General features: G+C 36.7%; 1 protein-coding gene across 1 annotated transcript in view; it reads left to right on the top strand.

The window, feature by feature from the left end:
- CHD7 (chromodomain helicase DNA binding protein 7) overlaps nucleotides 1-18660 on the top strand; it is a 127113-nt gene that overhangs the window by 78807 nt on the left and 29646 nt on the right. Inside the window, exons 8-18 of the mRNA XM_004679850.2 lie at nucleotides 921-1004; nucleotides 2347-2484; nucleotides 2581-2702; nucleotides 3081-3324; nucleotides 4398-4574; nucleotides 8942-9085; nucleotides 10288-10543; nucleotides 16066-16276; nucleotides 17074-17269; nucleotides 17562-17729; nucleotides 17967-18146. Of these exons, the coding sequence (XP_004679907.1) occupies nucleotides 921-1004; nucleotides 2347-2484; nucleotides 2581-2702; nucleotides 3081-3324; nucleotides 4398-4574; nucleotides 8942-9085; nucleotides 10288-10543; nucleotides 16066-16276; nucleotides 17074-17269; nucleotides 17562-17729; nucleotides 17967-18146 (1920 nt within the window). The remainder of the gene's footprint in view (nucleotides 1-920; nucleotides 1005-2346; nucleotides 2485-2580; nucleotides 2703-3080; nucleotides 3325-4397; nucleotides 4575-8941; nucleotides 9086-10287; nucleotides 10544-16065; nucleotides 16277-17073; nucleotides 17270-17561; nucleotides 17730-17966; nucleotides 18147-18660) is intronic.

The raw sequence follows: 18660 nt of genomic DNA, 5'->3' as shown, positions 1-18660 counted from the left end.
CACACAGCTTATCTTTTCAACTTGTAGTTCAGGGGCTAAGACTGGCATCTGAGTGACTTCTAATAGGTCTTTGGGGAAGCATTTTAGTGCAGCTATATTACTGATAAATTAATCTATAGGAACACATACCAATGTGTCTTTTTGTTTACTAACTTATCTTATCCTGACTTCTTTAAACTGGGGCTTAGTCTGTGACTTCCCTTTGAGTTAGTTCTATTCTTTCATGGGAGATAGCTTTGCAAGCAAGCGAAGATTGTTAATATACGGGGTAAATAACCATAATTTAAGCCTTGTTTCTCTAAACTTAATACAATTAGCCAAATACTCTATAGTGAGTACAAATAAGTCATTAGAACATTTAGATTATTGACAAGATTGTATTCAGCTGTGGTATTGCTGCTGATTGTCAGAGATGATCAAAATTATAAATTCTGTTCACACTGAAATATAAAACTCACTGGTTTCAGTATTTTTAGCTTTGAATAACATTCTATAAACGTTCTTATAAGGCATCAAATGACTCCAGTAGTTATGAGATTCCAGTAGCACTTACTGTGGCTCTCATTCTTTATTGCAAGCTGTGGTTTCAAGAATGCTAAATGCATTGCATGCTATAAGCTTTTTGGATTGCTCATTAGTGAATTGTAATTTCACACTTCATTTAAAATATTCTTAAACATTCTCTCACAGTAAAAAGGTTTCACACAGTAATTAAAAGACCCGGTTAACAAAGTCTGAGAAGTCTGATTTCCTCATGGGGAATGATTTTACTAAATTGTAGCATTTCAATTAATTTGATAGAATTTGCCAAATACAAATTTTGTATTGCTGTGACCCAAAATGTTATTACCTGGTGAAAAGGGAAATAGTATTTACTCTCAGGACTTAAATAGACATTTATTTTTTTTCCTTTGATGCAGATTGAGGATGAGCTTTTTAATCCAGATTATGTGGAGGTTGACCGGATAATGGACTTTGCACGTAGCACAGATGACCGGGGAGAGGTAACAGATCATTTGTATTAGGGGGCAGTGACTCAGACAGCTTATATGTGTTTACAGAGAATGATGGTGTAATACTAGACCTGGTCCTCATCACAGCCTTGGGTCATGACAATATTTGGTCTAAATTTTAACTGAAATGTAGTGCTTTACTATTAGGTTTGGGATGAATAATAGTGCTAAATGTTTTATGTTTAGTCTTAGAGCTTTTTATAAAACATTTGCACTATGAAATAAATACATTGTCATTTTGATAATTCCAGAATATGGTCAATAAATGTTCAATACTTTTTGGTATAAATCTGTTGTGGAGCACAAATATCCCTTATATAATTAAGAACACTTTCATAGAAGAATAGAGTTTAGCGTTATTTAGTATCAGACATCCTTAGTGAAGTTGGTGAATTTTGTTTAATATAGTACACAGAGGATAATATAAAGAATTTCTATTTTTGAGATGTCAGTCTTGGCATTCTCATGTTGCTCTGAAGAGCTCCAGAGGTTGAAAGGGACATTCATTAGGAGAGTGAAAATAAAGACAAGTCTAGTCTAGATTTCCTGAGCATGGTGTCTTGTTAATGATGTACTCAACCATCTTGTCATTCCTGATTTCCTCTGTCAATTAAGTTTTATAATACAAAGTGTTTGGATCTTACTTGTTTTGGTGAGGGTCTAAAATGAACTCCCATTTTCTCCATATTCTGTATCATGAAGTCATGATATTTACTTTTGTAGTTTCACTTAATTGTACTTTAACATCACAACTGCGTCATATGTACCTTGGTTGTGAAATAAAGGTCAACAAACCCAAGCATTTTCTAAAGGAGAGACAAAGAACAGCTTGTGTATTCCTTAAGATATTTTCTCTTCTAGTCCTCTAGAGCTCTAACAGATTAAAGTGATTGTATGCAGTCTCCCTCTAAGAGCAGAAGTCCTAATAAATTTAGTTTGATTTCTCATTGTTTAAGAAACTAGCCAATTCTATAATATAAAGTAATTTAAAATATGAGTCTGAATCAGATACCTGATAAATGATATGCATAGATAAAAACAAATGATATATATATATATATATAAAGTTAATTTGTTCTGATAGTACTCAGTAATTCTATTTCCAGTTTAGACCTGAGGCTCTCTTAAGTAGAAACTGTTTAATGATCATAGCTTTAAAACTTCTACCAACTCAGTTACATTGTTGCTCAAGTAGTGCCTATTGATAAGTAAAAGAGTATATATCTTTTTCCTTTACATTTGTGTGGGGTGTATGTATGTGTGTGTGTGTGTATACACATACATTGATTCTGGTTAAATGAATCCAAATCTCATTTGTTTAAACCTGTTCCAGCCTGTAACTCATTATCTGGTGAAATGGTGCTCACTGCCTTATGAGGACAGCACATGGGAGCTAAGGCAGGACATAGATCAAGCCAAGATTGAAGAGTTTGAGAAACTGATGTCCAGGGAACCGGAAACAGAGCGTGTGGTAAGAATTGGCTAGTGGTAGAGGGCTTAATTCGAAAATAGCATTGTGGTGTGATCTTTGAGAAACCACTAATGGGATTTACTGTATTTGAAACAGGAACGACCTCCTGCTGATGATTGGAAGAAATCGGAGAGTTCCAGGGAGTATAAAAACAATAACAAACTCAGGGAATACCAGTTGGAGGGAGTGAACTGGCTACTTTTCAATTGGTACAACATGTATGTACATTTCTCTTCAATTGTTACAGCATGTATGTAAAGTACACTTCCCTTCACTCAAAAAAAGTCTCTTTTTCCTTGCAGCTATTAAAAATTTTAATCAAATATACCTTAAGTAGCATTTTAACTCTCTAGTACGAATTTTAATGAATAAACATTTAAAATATGCCTACTTAACAAATTTGCTTACTTAACAAATATGAATATTGAGAGTGATAGATACAGAAATGATTTTTATTTCCTAAAGAATTTTGTTCAAAAATATATTTTATTTTATCTAAGATATGCATTTGGGAATATAATAATATATATTGTAGAATGGAAAGTGTGTGTAATATGTATCATTAAGCTTTCCTTATTTTTTTTTCCTTCCCAAAGGCGAAACTGCATTTTAGCAGATGAAATGGGTTTGGGAAAAACTATCCAGTCCATTACATTTCTCTATGAGATATATTTGAAAGGAATCCATGGCCCTTTTTTAGTGATTGCCCCATTGTCCACAATCCCCAACTGGGAAAGGGAATTCCGTACCTGGACAGAGTTGAACGTGGTTGTGTATCATGGGAGTCAAGCTAGTCGTCGGACCATTCAGTTGTATGAAATGTACTTCAAAGATCCCCAGGTAAAAAATCATAGGTGGTATTCCTTATGCTTATTATGTGCATTTTAAGGATTTGGAAGTTAAAATGGTCTAAGTGATTTGAATATTACAAAATTGAGAAATTTGCTGTCAACTTCTTACCCATTTGTATTTTATTTCCATATATTTGATTATAGCACTTTTTATTTTACAACTTTGATCATTCTTGATCATTAGATAAGAATGAATGAAGTTTTTCATCTTGGTTGAGCACTGATAATTATTTAATGTATTGCTATGCTGCTGTTGTTTTTATTTTATAAGATTAAGAAAAATAAAAATGACATTGTTAAATGTGAATAAAGAATATTTTACTGTTATTAAAAATTAAGAATACTAGATACATAGTATTGAATTACACGTTGAATGAAGTAGAAATAAATCCAAAGGGAAGAATTTATACTATGTTTCTTAGCAATTATGGTAATTTTCAGTATATTCTCATTACTTGCATAAAATTATCCTGTGATATTGTCAGTGAAGCATTGTGAATGACATGATAAAGAAAGAAGAACAGTATCTGCTAGAATAGTTTTAAACTATAGGCAGTAAGTGGAAGCACTAAGCATAAAATCTAACTACAATGAGATAATAAAAGGAGAAAAATATTGACATCTATTTTTTATATTTATCTCTAGTTTGGGGAAATTATGTTCTATCTTAGGTAAATGTTTCTTTTCATTTTAGCATTTTAAAAGTAGAAAAATAAGTCCAAAATAATTAAAAAGTAAAATCTGAGCTATCAGCTTAGTCTATAATCCCTTTGGCCTATCAACATGGGGGTCTGCAGGATATGACAAACATGGGCACACTTTGTGGCTCTGTACTGTATGTGATATGTAAGAGAATTGGACTGGAATTTTCTACCTTCCTTCAAAAAGAAAAGATTTTAAACTTTGCTATGCCATAAACTTAAAACTTCCAAAACACCTTCTAAACAAAATATGTCACCTGAAATAAAAGTTTTGTCCCCAGAGGAACAAATGCATCTATTTAATGCTATTTATTTGTCCTCAAAGTTATTAACATAATCATTAATGCTGAATCACTTGTAGGGTCGAGTGATAAAGGGGTCCTATAAGTTTCATGCTATCATCACTACATTTGAGATGATTTTGACTGATTGTCCTGAGCTGCGGAATATTCCATGGCGCTGTGTAGTCATTGATGAAGCCCACAGGCTGAAGAACAGGAACTGCAAGCTGTTGGAGGGACTCAAGATGATGGACTTGGTCAGTGATCATATTTGTGATTCCATTGAATCTGAATAGAGTTGTTATTAACTCAGTATTTCTGCTGCTCCGAATTTGACTAATACCTGTGAAGATTATTTGCAAAGCCTGTCAAATACTATGATGTGACCTCCTGATTTTCCAGTTACTCAGAAGTTACTATTGTCTCCTTGCTTCTTATATTGTTGACTGATATCTTTGTACTGTTGCAGAGTATAGACATGATATGTTCACTGAAATCAAGTATTTGCTTTTCCCTTGTGTTTGCAAATATCGCCTTTTGATAAGCTGTTGGGTCAAACTTTAGCTCAGCGATGATAACCTGGTTCTTTTTTAGTACTCATAGGTTTTGCATTTTGGCATCAGCAGGACTTGAAGATATAAGTTCTCAGCAGTTGTCAATACCTGAAATTAGTCCAGTTTGCACAGACACTTAAATTTGGGGCATTCTAAGAACTCAAATTTGATCTGTAATTTTAGGGCACATGATCTCATACTTTGCCCATTTCTTTAGAAATGCTCTGCTTTTCCTGATATGTCCTAGGTTTTTACAGTAGGAATATCATGGTATAGTATTGGCATACTGTGTATACTGGAAATGGTAGGATTTGATTGATTCCCCCCGCCTCCCTCATTACATACAGCTGTGTGTATGACTTCCAGCAGAAAACTGCTACATGACTTCAGTTATTCTCAGGCACTTTTCATTCCTTTGTTTTCAAGCTCATTTTGATCACTTGTTTTCATTTTCAGTGTACATTTTAAAAGCAAAGTTATTATCATTTAACCTGTCTTGGATGTTTTGATGAGTTTTTAAAAAGCACAAAAAGATTTTTCGAATTCCTTTAATGTTGACTTCTGTAGATTAATTTGATCTCTTGTTAATTGAGGGTTGTAAGATGGGAAGGAATGTTCCATAGGTTCATAGCTATAAATTTAATACTGAAGATTGATTCTACCCCCCCCCCAAGAAAGAAAAACACTTAAAAACTCTTTGCATCTGGTTCTTTGAAGCCATTGCTTTTATTCTTGAATTAAGGAGACTGAATTAGCCAGTTATTCTTTTAATTAAAAACAACAAAAATCTGGTTTTGATAAAAGGAAAAAAAACTCTGATAGAAATATTCTATTTAGGACGGAACTTCCCATTTCTTCCCTAATGAATTATTATTTAAAACCTTCTTCAAAGCAGTTAAAATTATTTGGGCACAGTCCAAAAAAAAAAAAAAAAAGTAAATAGGTTTGAAGATAGGGTTAAGCATATACAAAAAAGAAACTTTGTGGATGTGTTGGGTCTCTCCAGGTGATACTTTAGCATTACTGGAAGTAAACCTGCATTTGCAGGTAAACACCAATGCTCATGAAGTATCTATTTTCTGAGTTGTCAGTATCCATGTTCATAGTGGTTCACATAAGATATAGCATCCAGAGGGCTTCAGTAGTCATCTCACTGAGTGTATATAATTTTGTTTCTATTATTAGTTCATGTGTTCCCAGATAGTATATTCTTACTGCAAAGCAATCTTCCATGGGCAAGTATACATTAGTTGAACTCTTTTCAACATCAAACAGTTTTAATTGAGGTACTTTAAAGGATTTTTCTCTTGTTTATTATTAACACTGCAAACAGAGTGCAGTCTGTTACCCATATAATTTTTTTCTGTTACATATTTCAGTGTTCTTTAACCTTTTTCAGATACTAGCTCATAGAGAAAATGATAGTACTCATCTGTCACGTGGGTAACCAGAGAACACTGCCCACTGCCACAGTAGACCCATCCCATCCTGGCATTCTGACTGTCACAGCTCTACTGACTGCTCCAAGAATGTGGCACTACCTGTAACTCATTTGTGCCTCACCAGCTTGGAAGGTCTGATTAGTAAATGAACAAAATACTTGCTTTACTGATGAGCAAGAAACGTTATCGCAGATGTTTTCAAGATGGAATACATTACTGTTGTTCAAATTTAGAATAGAATTATATTTGCCCAGTTCTGAACAGCTCTTTTTCTAGTGTTTGAATCCTTACTTAAAATGAACACCGTGAGAGCTTACATACCTGCCACTTTTATTCTTCTTTCCTAGGGCAAGTCATGGTAAAAATTGCAAATAACAACTTTATCCAATTATGAGCACTTATAGGGAATGGCTGTTACCCATACAAGAATGATATGATAAAGATGTACTTGGTGGAAATTATCTCCAAGTGCATTTTCAGAAAGGGAAAAGCAGTAGTGAGTGTCTTCAGTTTTCCCATGAAGAAACATGATTGTGAAAATGGTGGTTGAGGTCTTCTATGGTCCTCCCTGTCTTCCACAAAAGCTCTGGAAAGCAAACCAGCTCTTTCTCCTTCATTGACAAGGAAGGTCCACCCTGGAGGTGGTAGTAGTTCTTCATTGATTCTCTAATCTCATTTTTATTGTCAGGAGGCCTCACAAAAAGCAGTAGGTCAAAATAAAATTAAATAGACATCTGTCCATCAGAGTTTAAAAAAAAAAAAAAAGAATGGTGGGGCCCTCCCTGGTGGTGCAGTGGGCTAAAGCACAGCACTAAGAAGCAAAAGCCCCTTCAGCAGGAGTTCAATATCCTGTCCTGGAGGTGACCCACATGGCGTGGCAGACCTCTCCTAACCTTCCTGCTGCTCCCCTCATTAGTGTACTTTGTGAGTGCCTAATCTGCTCCCCACTCTGTCTCTGGTGAATCCTCTCACCGTCCCTGCACCTCTGGCCTGTACCCAGTTCTGTATACATAAATAAGTAAATCTTAAAAAAAAAAAAAAAGAATGGTAACACTGTTAAGCCAAACCTATCTGCTGGCTTATAGTTGAGCTTGGCGTTAAGTTTGATAGCAGAGTTTTATTTGGTGTTTTGTGATACTGTATTAATTGTATATTACTTAGTGCTTATATACTTCCAAATGGAAATGTGGCTTTAGTGCACTACACCAGTGAAACTTTATACAACAGTCATATGAGTAATTACCTGGTGTAAGTGACTTTAATTAGTCCTTGAGAGGATTCAGCATGAAAAGCTGATCAGCATGAATCAGCATTCATTTTTTCAAATATGTCTATTTTGAAATTAAGCTTAAAGATTTTTTTTTTCCTAAAGTACTTGGTTAAATTTCAGGATTTAATTTGTTAATAAAGGATATGAAAAAAACTGGGAGGTAATCCTTAGTATCAATATAGCCTTTTCAATGTGTTAACTCTTTTCCTGAATCTGTGACAGCATTTTTGAACGTTATTGGATAGAGTAGTACAGGAATTGAGCATGGTGGGGGTGGTGGCCCATGTTATTCACCATTTGGAAGATCCTGATTTGCAAATTCCCTACTCTTTATGAATTTAACAAGCCTAAAGATATTAGTGGCCCATGTAGTTCTTCCTTTATCAAAGGCCTCTTTTTCAAAGGGGGGAAAAGGAAGAATAAAAGTGAATCGAATTGTTTCACCTCGTTTTCAAAGTACTAAGACATGGTAGAAAGTAAGACTATTAACATGACCTTAAATATATCATTCATCTAGTATTTACTGAGCGTATACTCTGCTTGGCAACCAAATCTAGTTGGATTCCTTTAGAACCTATCAGGAGAAGGTTTCAAAAATAGTTTTGTTAGCTATACTGTGCACCAAATGACAAAAAAAATGTAGAAAATAATAGTGCCTTTAAGACTAAGAAAGCCACTGTTGTCAAGACTGATCACTGTAAAAATCCTTCTCTGTGTTAGGAAGACAAGCTTAAGAATACATCAGGAAAGCAGGAGAAAGAGCTGGTAAACAGGAAGAATTATTTTAAAGAATACCTTACTTGGTTCAAAGAGATAAAGTTAGAAATAGCATCTTTTTTTTTTTAAGTGATTGTGGTATTTAAAACCAAATTGACCTCTTTGCTAGTTTGAAATTTTTGCAGAACAAAATAGTTTTTCTTATGCCGTTGCATGTAGAACTTCTTTTGTCTCTAGAGTGAGTCATGCAGGAAGCAGATGGGGAGATGAGTACATTGTTGATGTAGAGAACAGAAAGAAGCATGTAAACTTTACTTGAGTCTAGGGATTTTAGGGGAAAAAACTTAAACTAATGGGGAAAGAAGCATAGCGATTTAGGGGACATACAGTCACGACACTGAAATGTTGGCCCCAGGAAGTAAGGAAACAACCCAGTGTATTTAAGGGGTCTGCTGAGTTCTAGAAGCATCATATTTTTCTGGTATGTCTGCTTTTGTGCCTAATTCCTATGCTTTATATAAGGTGGATGCTGAATCAATGTGAATGAGTAGAAATGGAAAAAGCCTCTGGATAGTGTTTTTGGTTTTTAAGAAGCCATTTTTGTTATAGTTTTATCAGCTGCTTTTCTTGCACTCTTGTAGGAACACAAAGTGCTGCTGACGGGGACCCCACTACAGAACACTGTGGAAGAGCTCTTTAGCTTGCTTCATTTCTTGGAACCAAGTCGCTTCCCTTCAGAAACCACCTTTATGCAAGAGTTTGGTGATCTGAAAACCGAAGAACAGGTACTTACCATGTCTACATTGCATTTTAGTCTTACAGTCAAAGATTAACCTGTGAAATGGCAAAACATTAGTATTTTACCATTTAAAAATGTAAGCTCTACCCTTTTCCCCACCAGACAGGAGATCTTTGGCTCCTGACTTGGACCTTCCAAGTCATCATTGTGGAGGTTCTGTTTGCCTGTCTGTTTGCCCTCCAGAAGGGCTGAGTTCTAGAGCAAGGTTATATACTTATTCATGTAATTTTCAGAGCCTGCTGTGCTATTCATATTGGTGGTTTTGTTCTGTATACTTTCAAGGCTTAATAGCAGAAGCGACTACACTTTGCAGAGGCATTTGCTGCCTGGCGTTTTGACTCTAGTCTTACTTCTTTGCTCTGTATCCTTGGTAATATTTCTTACTTTTCTGAATCCACATATTTTCATTTGGAAACTTGGGTTATAACTACCTTACAGTTATTTCTATGAGAAATAAGTGAGGTTTTGTATGTGAAAAGTGATTGGTTATTTTATGTGCCACAAGGTTTTTTTTGGGGGGTGGGGGGAGTGGGAGGTGCTCATTATTTTGCTGTATCTGAAACAGATAACGGAGATATGCTTGAAATCTTGGCCTTTATGTGCCCTGCCTCCTTCCCAGTCCCAACTAACTGTCTAAACCTTCTAGTTTAGTTCAAAGTGAAGTATGTTTTGGTTTGGTTGGTTTGTTTGCTTTTCTAAAATAAATGCTATTTGCTGTGCTGTATCCTATGTCAATCAGCAGAGAAAGGAACAGAGAGAATCAGCTCTGCTTGTTTAGTAGTGCAGTACTAGGTAACTCCTGGCTTACTCACTCATTCTCTGAGTTCTTTCTAGAAGCATAGCACTCCTCATGGCATTCTTTTCCTTTCTTTGCCATCACTATGATTTAAGACAAACAGAAGGGAAACTAAATGAATAAATTGGGTGCTTTTCTGCTGTGTGATTTTCAAGTATTTTGGCTACTCAGGATCCTGAGGTAGGTGAAATGGTCCACTTGAAAGGGAATCATTAAACCTTTGTGCACTTCTGTTATGAAAACTGAAAGATGAGTGCTGGAATACCCTTCTGGGCTTTGACAGTTGAAAATAAATGGTAAATAAGTAAGGTAATCCAGATTTCTCATGCTAGAAAATATGTTAACATGCAAACAAATCATGATACTAGCATTTACTTAAGGTCCTTTTTTAGGTGCAAAAACTCCAAGCTATTCTAAAGCCAATGATGTTGAGACGTCTCAAGGAAGATGTGGAAAAGAACTTGGCCCCCAAAGAAGAAACTATTATTGAAGTTGAGCTAACAAACATTCAGAAGAAATATTACCGAGCCATCCTTGAGAAGAATTTCACATTTCTTTCCAAAGGTGGTGGTCAAGCTAACGTACCTAACCTTTTAAACACTATGATGGAATTACGAAAGTGCTGCAATCATCCGTACCTTATTAATGGTAAGCCTGGCCACTGTAAACTAGTTTCAGTGACTATCAAAACAGCAGAAATCCTTTTCTTCCTCTAGACCGAGAAATTTATGGTTGTTAGTCATTACTGTAGCCTGTCATCTTTTTGTGGGTTTCACCAGCTTCCTAGTTTTTATAATGCCTCCTTCTGTAGTAGCTTAAGATGAAGGTCCATGGCCCTGCTGAGCTCTGAAACAGGGCCACATTGCACCTTTCTCCTCCTTCCCTACATCTGTCTCAGCTCTGAAAGGAAGCTTTCGTGTTTCATGGCTGGAAATATCAGAAGTACTGACAGTAAAAGAGAAATTAGCCACTGTTGAGATTTTCTCGTTGATGGGAAAAATATCTTTGGACTTCTCTGTCTAGAAGTCTTAAGCACCTATTCCCTAAGAATGCAAGAATATCTTAAAGATTTGATAATTTGTTTCTCCATGTAATAGATAAACACTTTATGGTCTTCCTGATGTCTTAAATTGGTAGCATTATGTAGCTGATCTGAGTAAAAAAAAACTATTGTATACATCCACAGATCACCAAAGAGTGAAATATTGCATACGTATGATGTATAAACTCTGGAGAATACAAGTACTTTCTGTTTGTCAGGAGTTGAGATTAGGAAAACCTTTAGAAAGACATAGCATTTGAGACGAGCCCACAAAGAAGGAAGGGTCTTGCCAATCAAGGTAAGAAAAACAAAAGATGTTTCGGCTGAAATAATAACTTGAGCACAGTGAAGGAGCAGGAAAACAAAAGGGGATCCTACCTGAAGTATAAAATAAATGGAAAGAATGGCGGAACAGTGAGCCTTAGACATACTAGGGCAATGAGGCAGAGAACCTTACATGCTACACTAGGCTGTGAATTCTGGTTTAGTCTACAGGCAGTAGAGAACCACTGCTAGTATTTGAACTGAAGTCTTTAGAAATGTAATGCAGACTCTTTGGTTGGGCAGCATCATATAAGTGGATAGGAGTTGGGAAGGGCAGATAAGCACAACAACCAACGCGGAGGCAATTGCTCCAGTTCAGCTTTTAGCTTTGTCTTCTAACGAGAGTATCGTGTGATAATTATATACTTAATGCTGCCAAACTGTTAATCATCAAGTGTTTAAGAGTTTGTGAGGTGATTATAGTGAGTGTCAGTGGGTCTGCTTCTATGTTAGGGAGAAGGAGTTGTAACTTAGGGTGATTGATGGTATGAGTAAGGTATATCTGTGGGCATGTATGTGAGTGCAAGCATGTATTTATTTTTGTATTTAGTATCTGGTAAAAAGAAAACAAAGAATATTAGGGAAAGAAAAGGCGTTACAGAAGAGCTGATGTGCTGTCAGCAAGGTGTTTGTGAAAGGGAGACTTCAGCCATGATGTTGGAAACCCATTCCAGTGTCATTGAGTTTACCTTGTTTGGTTACATGTCTTTTGCATGTGAGGAACATTGTATGGAGGAGTCCCCCAAAGCAGTTGGTGAATCTTTCCTAGCTGATTGTTCTCAGTCTGTACAATTCACTTGTCTCCCAGCAGTCTCTTAAGACTTCAATGCTTGGATCAGTGGCAGTTTTTCTAATTGGTCACATTTTGAGGTCAGCTTTTTTTGTCCTTACAGCAAGTTATGTAGTATCCTTAAGCACATATTCTCATAGCCTGTTTTATTGGGAAATTGTAGTTTTTTAAAGTTAATTTATTTACTTATGATACAGAACCAGGGTATAGGCCAGAGGTGCGGGGTGATGAGAGGATTCACCAGAGTCAGAGTAGGGAGCAGAACAGGCAGATCGACAAAGTACACTGCAGAAGAGAGCAGCAGGTGCCACAGGTCTGCTGTGCCATGTGGTCACCCCAGAGCAAGGATCGAACTAGCACAGAGGTGGCCAAGGCTAGCTTCACAATGCTCCTCTTTAACCCGCTGCACTACCAGGGAGGGCTGGGAAATTGCAGTTTTTAAAAATGCGCGCGCGCACACACACACACACACACACACACACACACACACACACACATTCCAGCACACATGCTGGGCATTACAAGCACCCAGGTAATGTATGTAGATCTTGTGTTTCTCAGAGGTTGCTCTATGGCTGGTGCAATGCATGCTTATGGCCAGTCTGGAGTAGAGAGTACACAGGCACTATGCCAGCTCTGCACATATTTATGGAACATTTAAACAAGGTTGTTTTTCATTTTGAAGCTTAAATTGAAATTTGTATTGGTTGTGGCAGAGTAAAGTAGTCCCAATCAAGCTAAGTTCTATTTAATAAAGTAAAACATTACTAAAATTGTAAAAAATAGAAGCAACTGTATTCATAACTTGAAAGCAGTAATATAAGAACAGAAGAAAATTAGAAGTGATGGTAGAATACAAACTATATAAATGAGAAATATTTTTATTGTGAGTTAATATTTTTACTTAAGTGCAGTGTCTTTAGAACAGTGTCTTTAGAACAGTGTCTTGTACACTATAAGTACTCAGTGAATGTTGCCAGTTGTTTTTCTTGTTAAAAATTAAGCAGGTGACTGGACAACATAAATGGAGTTACTATTATTAGCCAAGGTGTTTTTTGAGAATGACATTTCAAGTTCCCTGTGTGAGATTAAAAATGTTGAAAATTTGGAAAAGGACCTTGATGGTTAGGGGAGACACGCAAGTCATTTGTTGGTGGTTAGGAGGAGTGCAGAGAATAGTAGGCACAAAGGAAACAAGGCAAAAGCTTATGTGCAGAATACACTTCAGAAAGAAAGTAGTAGCTTGTTTTTCTGATAATCTCCAAAAACAGAAATGATTCCTTGTTTGTTCATGGCCAATATAGCTAGCTAACATTGCTGTTACTGCCTTCACAGTGACCATCTGTTTAAGTTAGACTTCCATACATATTTCAAGTGAATGCACAATTACTCCAAGTTGTTTTTTTGATACATGCACACTCTTTTAAATGTAGTACAAGCAGTGCTTTAGTTTTTAAATATAGTAATGCCTTACTATGACTCATTTCCAGTTATTTTTCTGATGTAGGTATGTGAGTCTAACATCAAGGTAAACCTTTAGTTTAAGAAGGTCTGACTGTGAGAAGATGGAATTACTTCCCTCCCAAAAATCTTCCCACTACTCTTGTCCTTTCAGTCTGGTCATAGTAAATGAAATGTAAAGGCATCCTAAAGGACTGTTTGCTAATGTTGCTGTGTTAAGAAGCTGACTGAATTCATAACAAAAAGCTGAACTGATTAAGTCAGCAATAGCTTTTGTCAGGTAAAAGAGAATGTGCTTTTATTTTGACAATTCTTTATGAAAAATTATGGACAAATATTGAAAAGGCAGGAATATTATTTTTCTTATCTCGAATAAATTTGAAACATAAACAAATTGGAGACATCCCTGATCGCGCAGTGGGTTAAAGCACAGCACTAAGAAGCTAAAGCCATTTCAGCATGAGTTCGATTCGCAGCCAGGGAGATGATCCAGATGGCACCGCAGATCACTCCTGACCCACCCACTGCTTCCCTCAGCAGTGTACCTTGTTAATCGACCTATTCTGTTCCCCACTCTGTCTCTGGTGAATCCTCTCACCACCCCTACACCTCTGGCCTGTACCTAGTTCAGTATGCAAATAAATAAATAAATCTTAAAAAAAAAAAAGAAGAAACAAATTACTCATTTGATTGAATTATTACATTTTGAAGATTTTTACTAAGATGACTTATTTAGGTCTGATATTTGTTAAAGTAATTATCTCATTTGTGAAAACTTCATTGTTAGTCAACTTGTGTTATTGTGTTAAACTATTACAATTGGTGGTTCTAATCTTGATATGGACAACATTATAAATGTAAAATCTTACTTCTGACCTGCAAAGATCTTATATTTTACAAAAAATAGAATTTTATAAAGAGCTAATATAAGAATTTACTTATTTCTTCATTCCCTGAGGCTGTCCTGTCCTGAATCTACAATCTACATTTTTGAAAAATTAAAGAATATTCCTGCTAATGCTTAAACATCCCTTTGTTCTTACCTTTCCGTTAGCAGAACCTTTACTTTTCTTTTTTCCACTTAAAGAAAAATGCTCTTATTCATGTGGAAAAGGGAGTGAAGGACTAGCAGTTCTGACAGAGTTGGTGACTTTTGCCAGTCCTCCTCCTCCATAAAAAATAACAATATGCTTTGCAGAAAGCTTTTAGTGTTTGGTTAAGGCATTTGCTTTAATCTGTTCTCAGTAAGAGTCTTTGTTGATTAATAAATGACAAGCTGTATTTCTGCATATCGCCATGTCATAACTTAATTTTCACAACTGCCCTAAAAATGGAAATAGGATTGCACTTTTGTGACATCTTCTGTTGCTTGCAGAACTGCTGCCCAAGTGACTGTGGTGACCTGCCTGAGCATACAGCCTTTAAAACCCTTTGAGCTTTATGCATTCCCATTTGTGTACCGTTAGTTTACATGTTTAAAACCACTGATAGGAAGAGTAAGTCACAATTTCTGGTACAGTTTAAGGCTAGGAGCCAATCTCAGTAAATGGATTTGTTTGTGTTGTCTAAAGAATCGAGGACCACATTCCTTATCCTTAGGAAGAGGTGCTGAGCACAGCAGCCATGCCCTGATTAACCCCAGAGATGGGAGGAGGCCAGGCCCAGGCTGAATAATTCTAGTTAAGCTACCTAAGCAGTAGAAGGAAGCTTAACCTGCTGCTTCCTGAGAAAGCTGGGGTGTGAAGTCAGACGAGGAAGTTGAAAAGGCCTCATTCCTTAGGAAAATAATGCCCCCAAGCCTTTGAACAAGTAGACCTCCATGTGCAGCTCTGAGAAAGAGAAGAAAGGATAGGCATTGGCAATCCTACATAGAATACTTAGAACTGGTTGATGTTTTTAAAGCTTTAGATAACTGAAGATAGAATTTTTAGACCTTAGGAAGTTATCAGATGGGGATGAGGATGATTGAGGGTGATTTAGAGATTGCAATAGATGTGTGCCCATGTCTTCTGCAAAAATCCACAAAATTTTCCCAAGAAATGAATTCCCCTTTGTTGCAGACCTTTTGGTTGAATTAATATGAACACTATTGCTCTACATGATCATTTTTTAGAACTCTATTCCCTTGTTTCTTAGTTTCAGAACAGATTTTGTTGTTTGTGTTTATATTCAGCTAGTAAACAGTTCTTCATTTCTTTAACAATTTAGACTCCAAATTTTCTGTAGGTATCTGGCCCTTGGCTTGTTTCTGCCACTTCTGGCTTGACAGTCTGTTGTTGAACTTCAGTTTTTATAGACAGCAAACATTTGTTTGTTGAAAAATGTGTTTTTCCCCCAAATGCCTAAATGTGTTATGCTTAAAACTTTGATCCCTTTTATACTTTCACGGTTTTGCATAGACCTGATTTAGAATCTGTGGATAGATTTATGTTCATAAACAAGATTATAACATTAAAGTTTGTACAGTTTGTAGTGGGGTTTGAATGCAAGTTCATTGTTTTTAGTAATAAAAACCTTTTACAGTATTCACATTATGCTGTCCAATCTCTGCAGGTGCTGAAGAGAAAATTTTGGAAGAGTTTAAAGAAACACACAATGCAGACTCTCCAGATTTTCAGCTCCAGGCGATGATCCAGGCTGCTGGCAAGCTAGTGCTGATTGACAAGCTGCTGCCAAAACTGAAGGCTGGTGGCCACAGGGTGCTTATCTTTTCCCAGATGGTGCGCTGCTTGGACATACTGGAAGACTACCTCATTCAAAGACGGTGAGGGCTGCACACCACACAAATAAAAAGGAGATAAAAAGTGACCTTTCTTGGGACTTCAGGTGGTTTACCTCAATGTGGCATTTGTGATAAAGGGGCTAGGATGAGACAAGCGTATCATATCTCTTTTTAAAAACTATAGATGTACACGACAGTGACATATATGCCAAGTACAGCAGGACTGTGAGCTTTGGTACAATTTCGCTTTGCATTTCTTTCATCTGACGTAGGGAGAGTACATCTTACCTAGGATTGAAATTGTTATTTTACGTTCAGGGTATATTGGCTGCTTTTAGGGTTTAGGTAGTTTACTGAAGAGGGGGTAAAATAAAATTTAATCTTTAGGCATGCAGCCAATGTATGAAAATCCACAGTAAAAGCTTTTGCTATGAAGTTATTTCTGATAAGTGTCATTCTGTTAACATATAATCTCAGGTTGTAACACTTTTTTTTTTTTTTAAAGATTTATTCATTTACACAGAACTGGGGTACAGGTCAGAGATGCGGAGGGTGAGAGGATTCACCAGAGACAGAGTGGGGAGCAGAACAGGCAGATCAATGCAGTACACTGCTGAGGAGAGCAGCGGGCGGGTCAGGAGAGGTCAGCCTCGCCATGCGGTCACCTCCGGGGCAGGCGGGGATCGAACTCACGCGGAAGTGGTTTCAGCTTCTTAGTGCAGTGCTTTAACCCGCTGCACCACCAGGGAGGGCCCAGTAACACTTTTTAAAAATAAAAAAAGTAGTAAGTATATTACAATAATTTGTGAGGACTCCTTGTTAATAATGACATTTCATAGGTACCCATATGAAAGGATTGATGGCCGAGTGAGAGGCAACCTCCGCCAGGCAGCTATCGACAGATTCTCCAAACCTGATTCTGATAGGTTTGTTTTCCTCCTGTGTACAAGGGCAGGAGGTTTAGGCATTAATCTTACTGCTGCTGATACCTGCATCATCTTTGATTCTGACTGGAATCCCCAAAATGATCTCCAGGTAAACGTGCAAGAAAATATTTCTGTTGCTCTTTTTTTTTTAAAGTCATTCTGCTATGATGGAGAACCCCCAATCAAATCAGTCCATATCAGTCATGTAGTCACTCAGGAAGAGTCCCATATTTTGGGGGGAGGTGTTTGCAATAGCAAATGAACCAGCTAGTAATCTATTAATAATGTAGAAATAATTTCTTAGTATGTAAGTACTTCTAAACTTACCTCTGTTTACCAGTGTTGATACATTATAAGTGACAGTTGAGTTTTGGTAGCCACTAATTTCCCTTTTCTTCTAGGCTCAGGCTAGATGTCATAGGATAGGGCAGAGCAAATCTGTGAAAATCTATAGACTCATCACAAGAAATTCTTATGAAAGGGAAATGTTTGACAAGGCTAGTTTGAAGCTCGGTCTGGATAAAGCTGTGCTGCAGTCCATGAGTGGAAGGGAAAATGCTACCAATGGGGTAAGCAACACTTTCCCAGATGATTTTTCTGGTTGGCTCCTTTCTTTATTTAGCTCAAAATAAATTTTTTTTAATTATCTGGTTCCTTTTCTGCCTCAATATTTTAGGCATATTTTGTTCACATTTTTCCTTTGTTAACATTCATATTTAACTCTTTGAGAAAAACAAAGCATTTGTTGCTTTATAAACATTTTACTTCTGAAATATTGAAGTATTTTAAATACATTTCTAAAACAGGTACAACAGCTTTCCAAGAAAGAAATAGAAGATCTTTTGCGGAAAGGGGCGTATGGTGCACTCATGGATGAGGAGGATGAGGGGTCTAAATTCTGTGAAGAAGACATCGATCAGATCCTTTTGCGGCGAACCCACACTATCACCATTGAGTCTGAAGGGAAAGGCTCTACATTTGCTAAGGTGCGAGTTGATCTGAAAAGGCAGGTTTCTATAGACATGTCAGTGTTCATTAAAAATGCCCTTAAAAAGTGCTCACGAGATGAACACATAATGTTTGTTTATATTGTAAATTAACACATTAATTAATTCCCTGCGGCACCCCTAATGCATAAAATGTTCTGTGTTTGGTTTCTCTTCTGTGTACATAGCCCCAGTACTGGTCCTCTTATCTGCTGTCTGTTTCCTGTTCTTGACCCCATCCTCTCCTTGTCTCTGAGATCTCAGTTCCTGACACAGCTTTTAAGAACAATCAAGTCACTCTTCTCTTAAAAATTCTCTCCCCTTTTTTCCCCTCCGCCCACAACCTCATAACTCTGCTTTTTTTTTGGAAAAATCTTTTTTTTTTTATTACAAAAGTTTATTTTTATATCATTTTGTACATTTTTTTTCCCCATCTCAATTGTAATCCCCACGGGTTTCCCATTACCAAATCACCCATGTGCCATCACCATAATCCTGTGCATTTCTCTTCCCC

The sequence above is a fragment of the Condylura cristata genome, unplaced genomic scaffold, assembly GCF_000260355.1.
Source record: "Condylura cristata isolate star-nosed mole 26May11 unplaced genomic scaffold, ConCri1.0 scaffold00009, whole genome shotgun sequence".
NCBI classification, from domain to species: domain Eukaryota; kingdom Metazoa; phylum Chordata; class Mammalia; order Eulipotyphla; family Talpidae; genus Condylura; species Condylura cristata.
The sequence above is the reverse complement of the archived record's forward strand: the minus strand, read 5'-3'. Positions and strand labels throughout refer to the sequence as shown.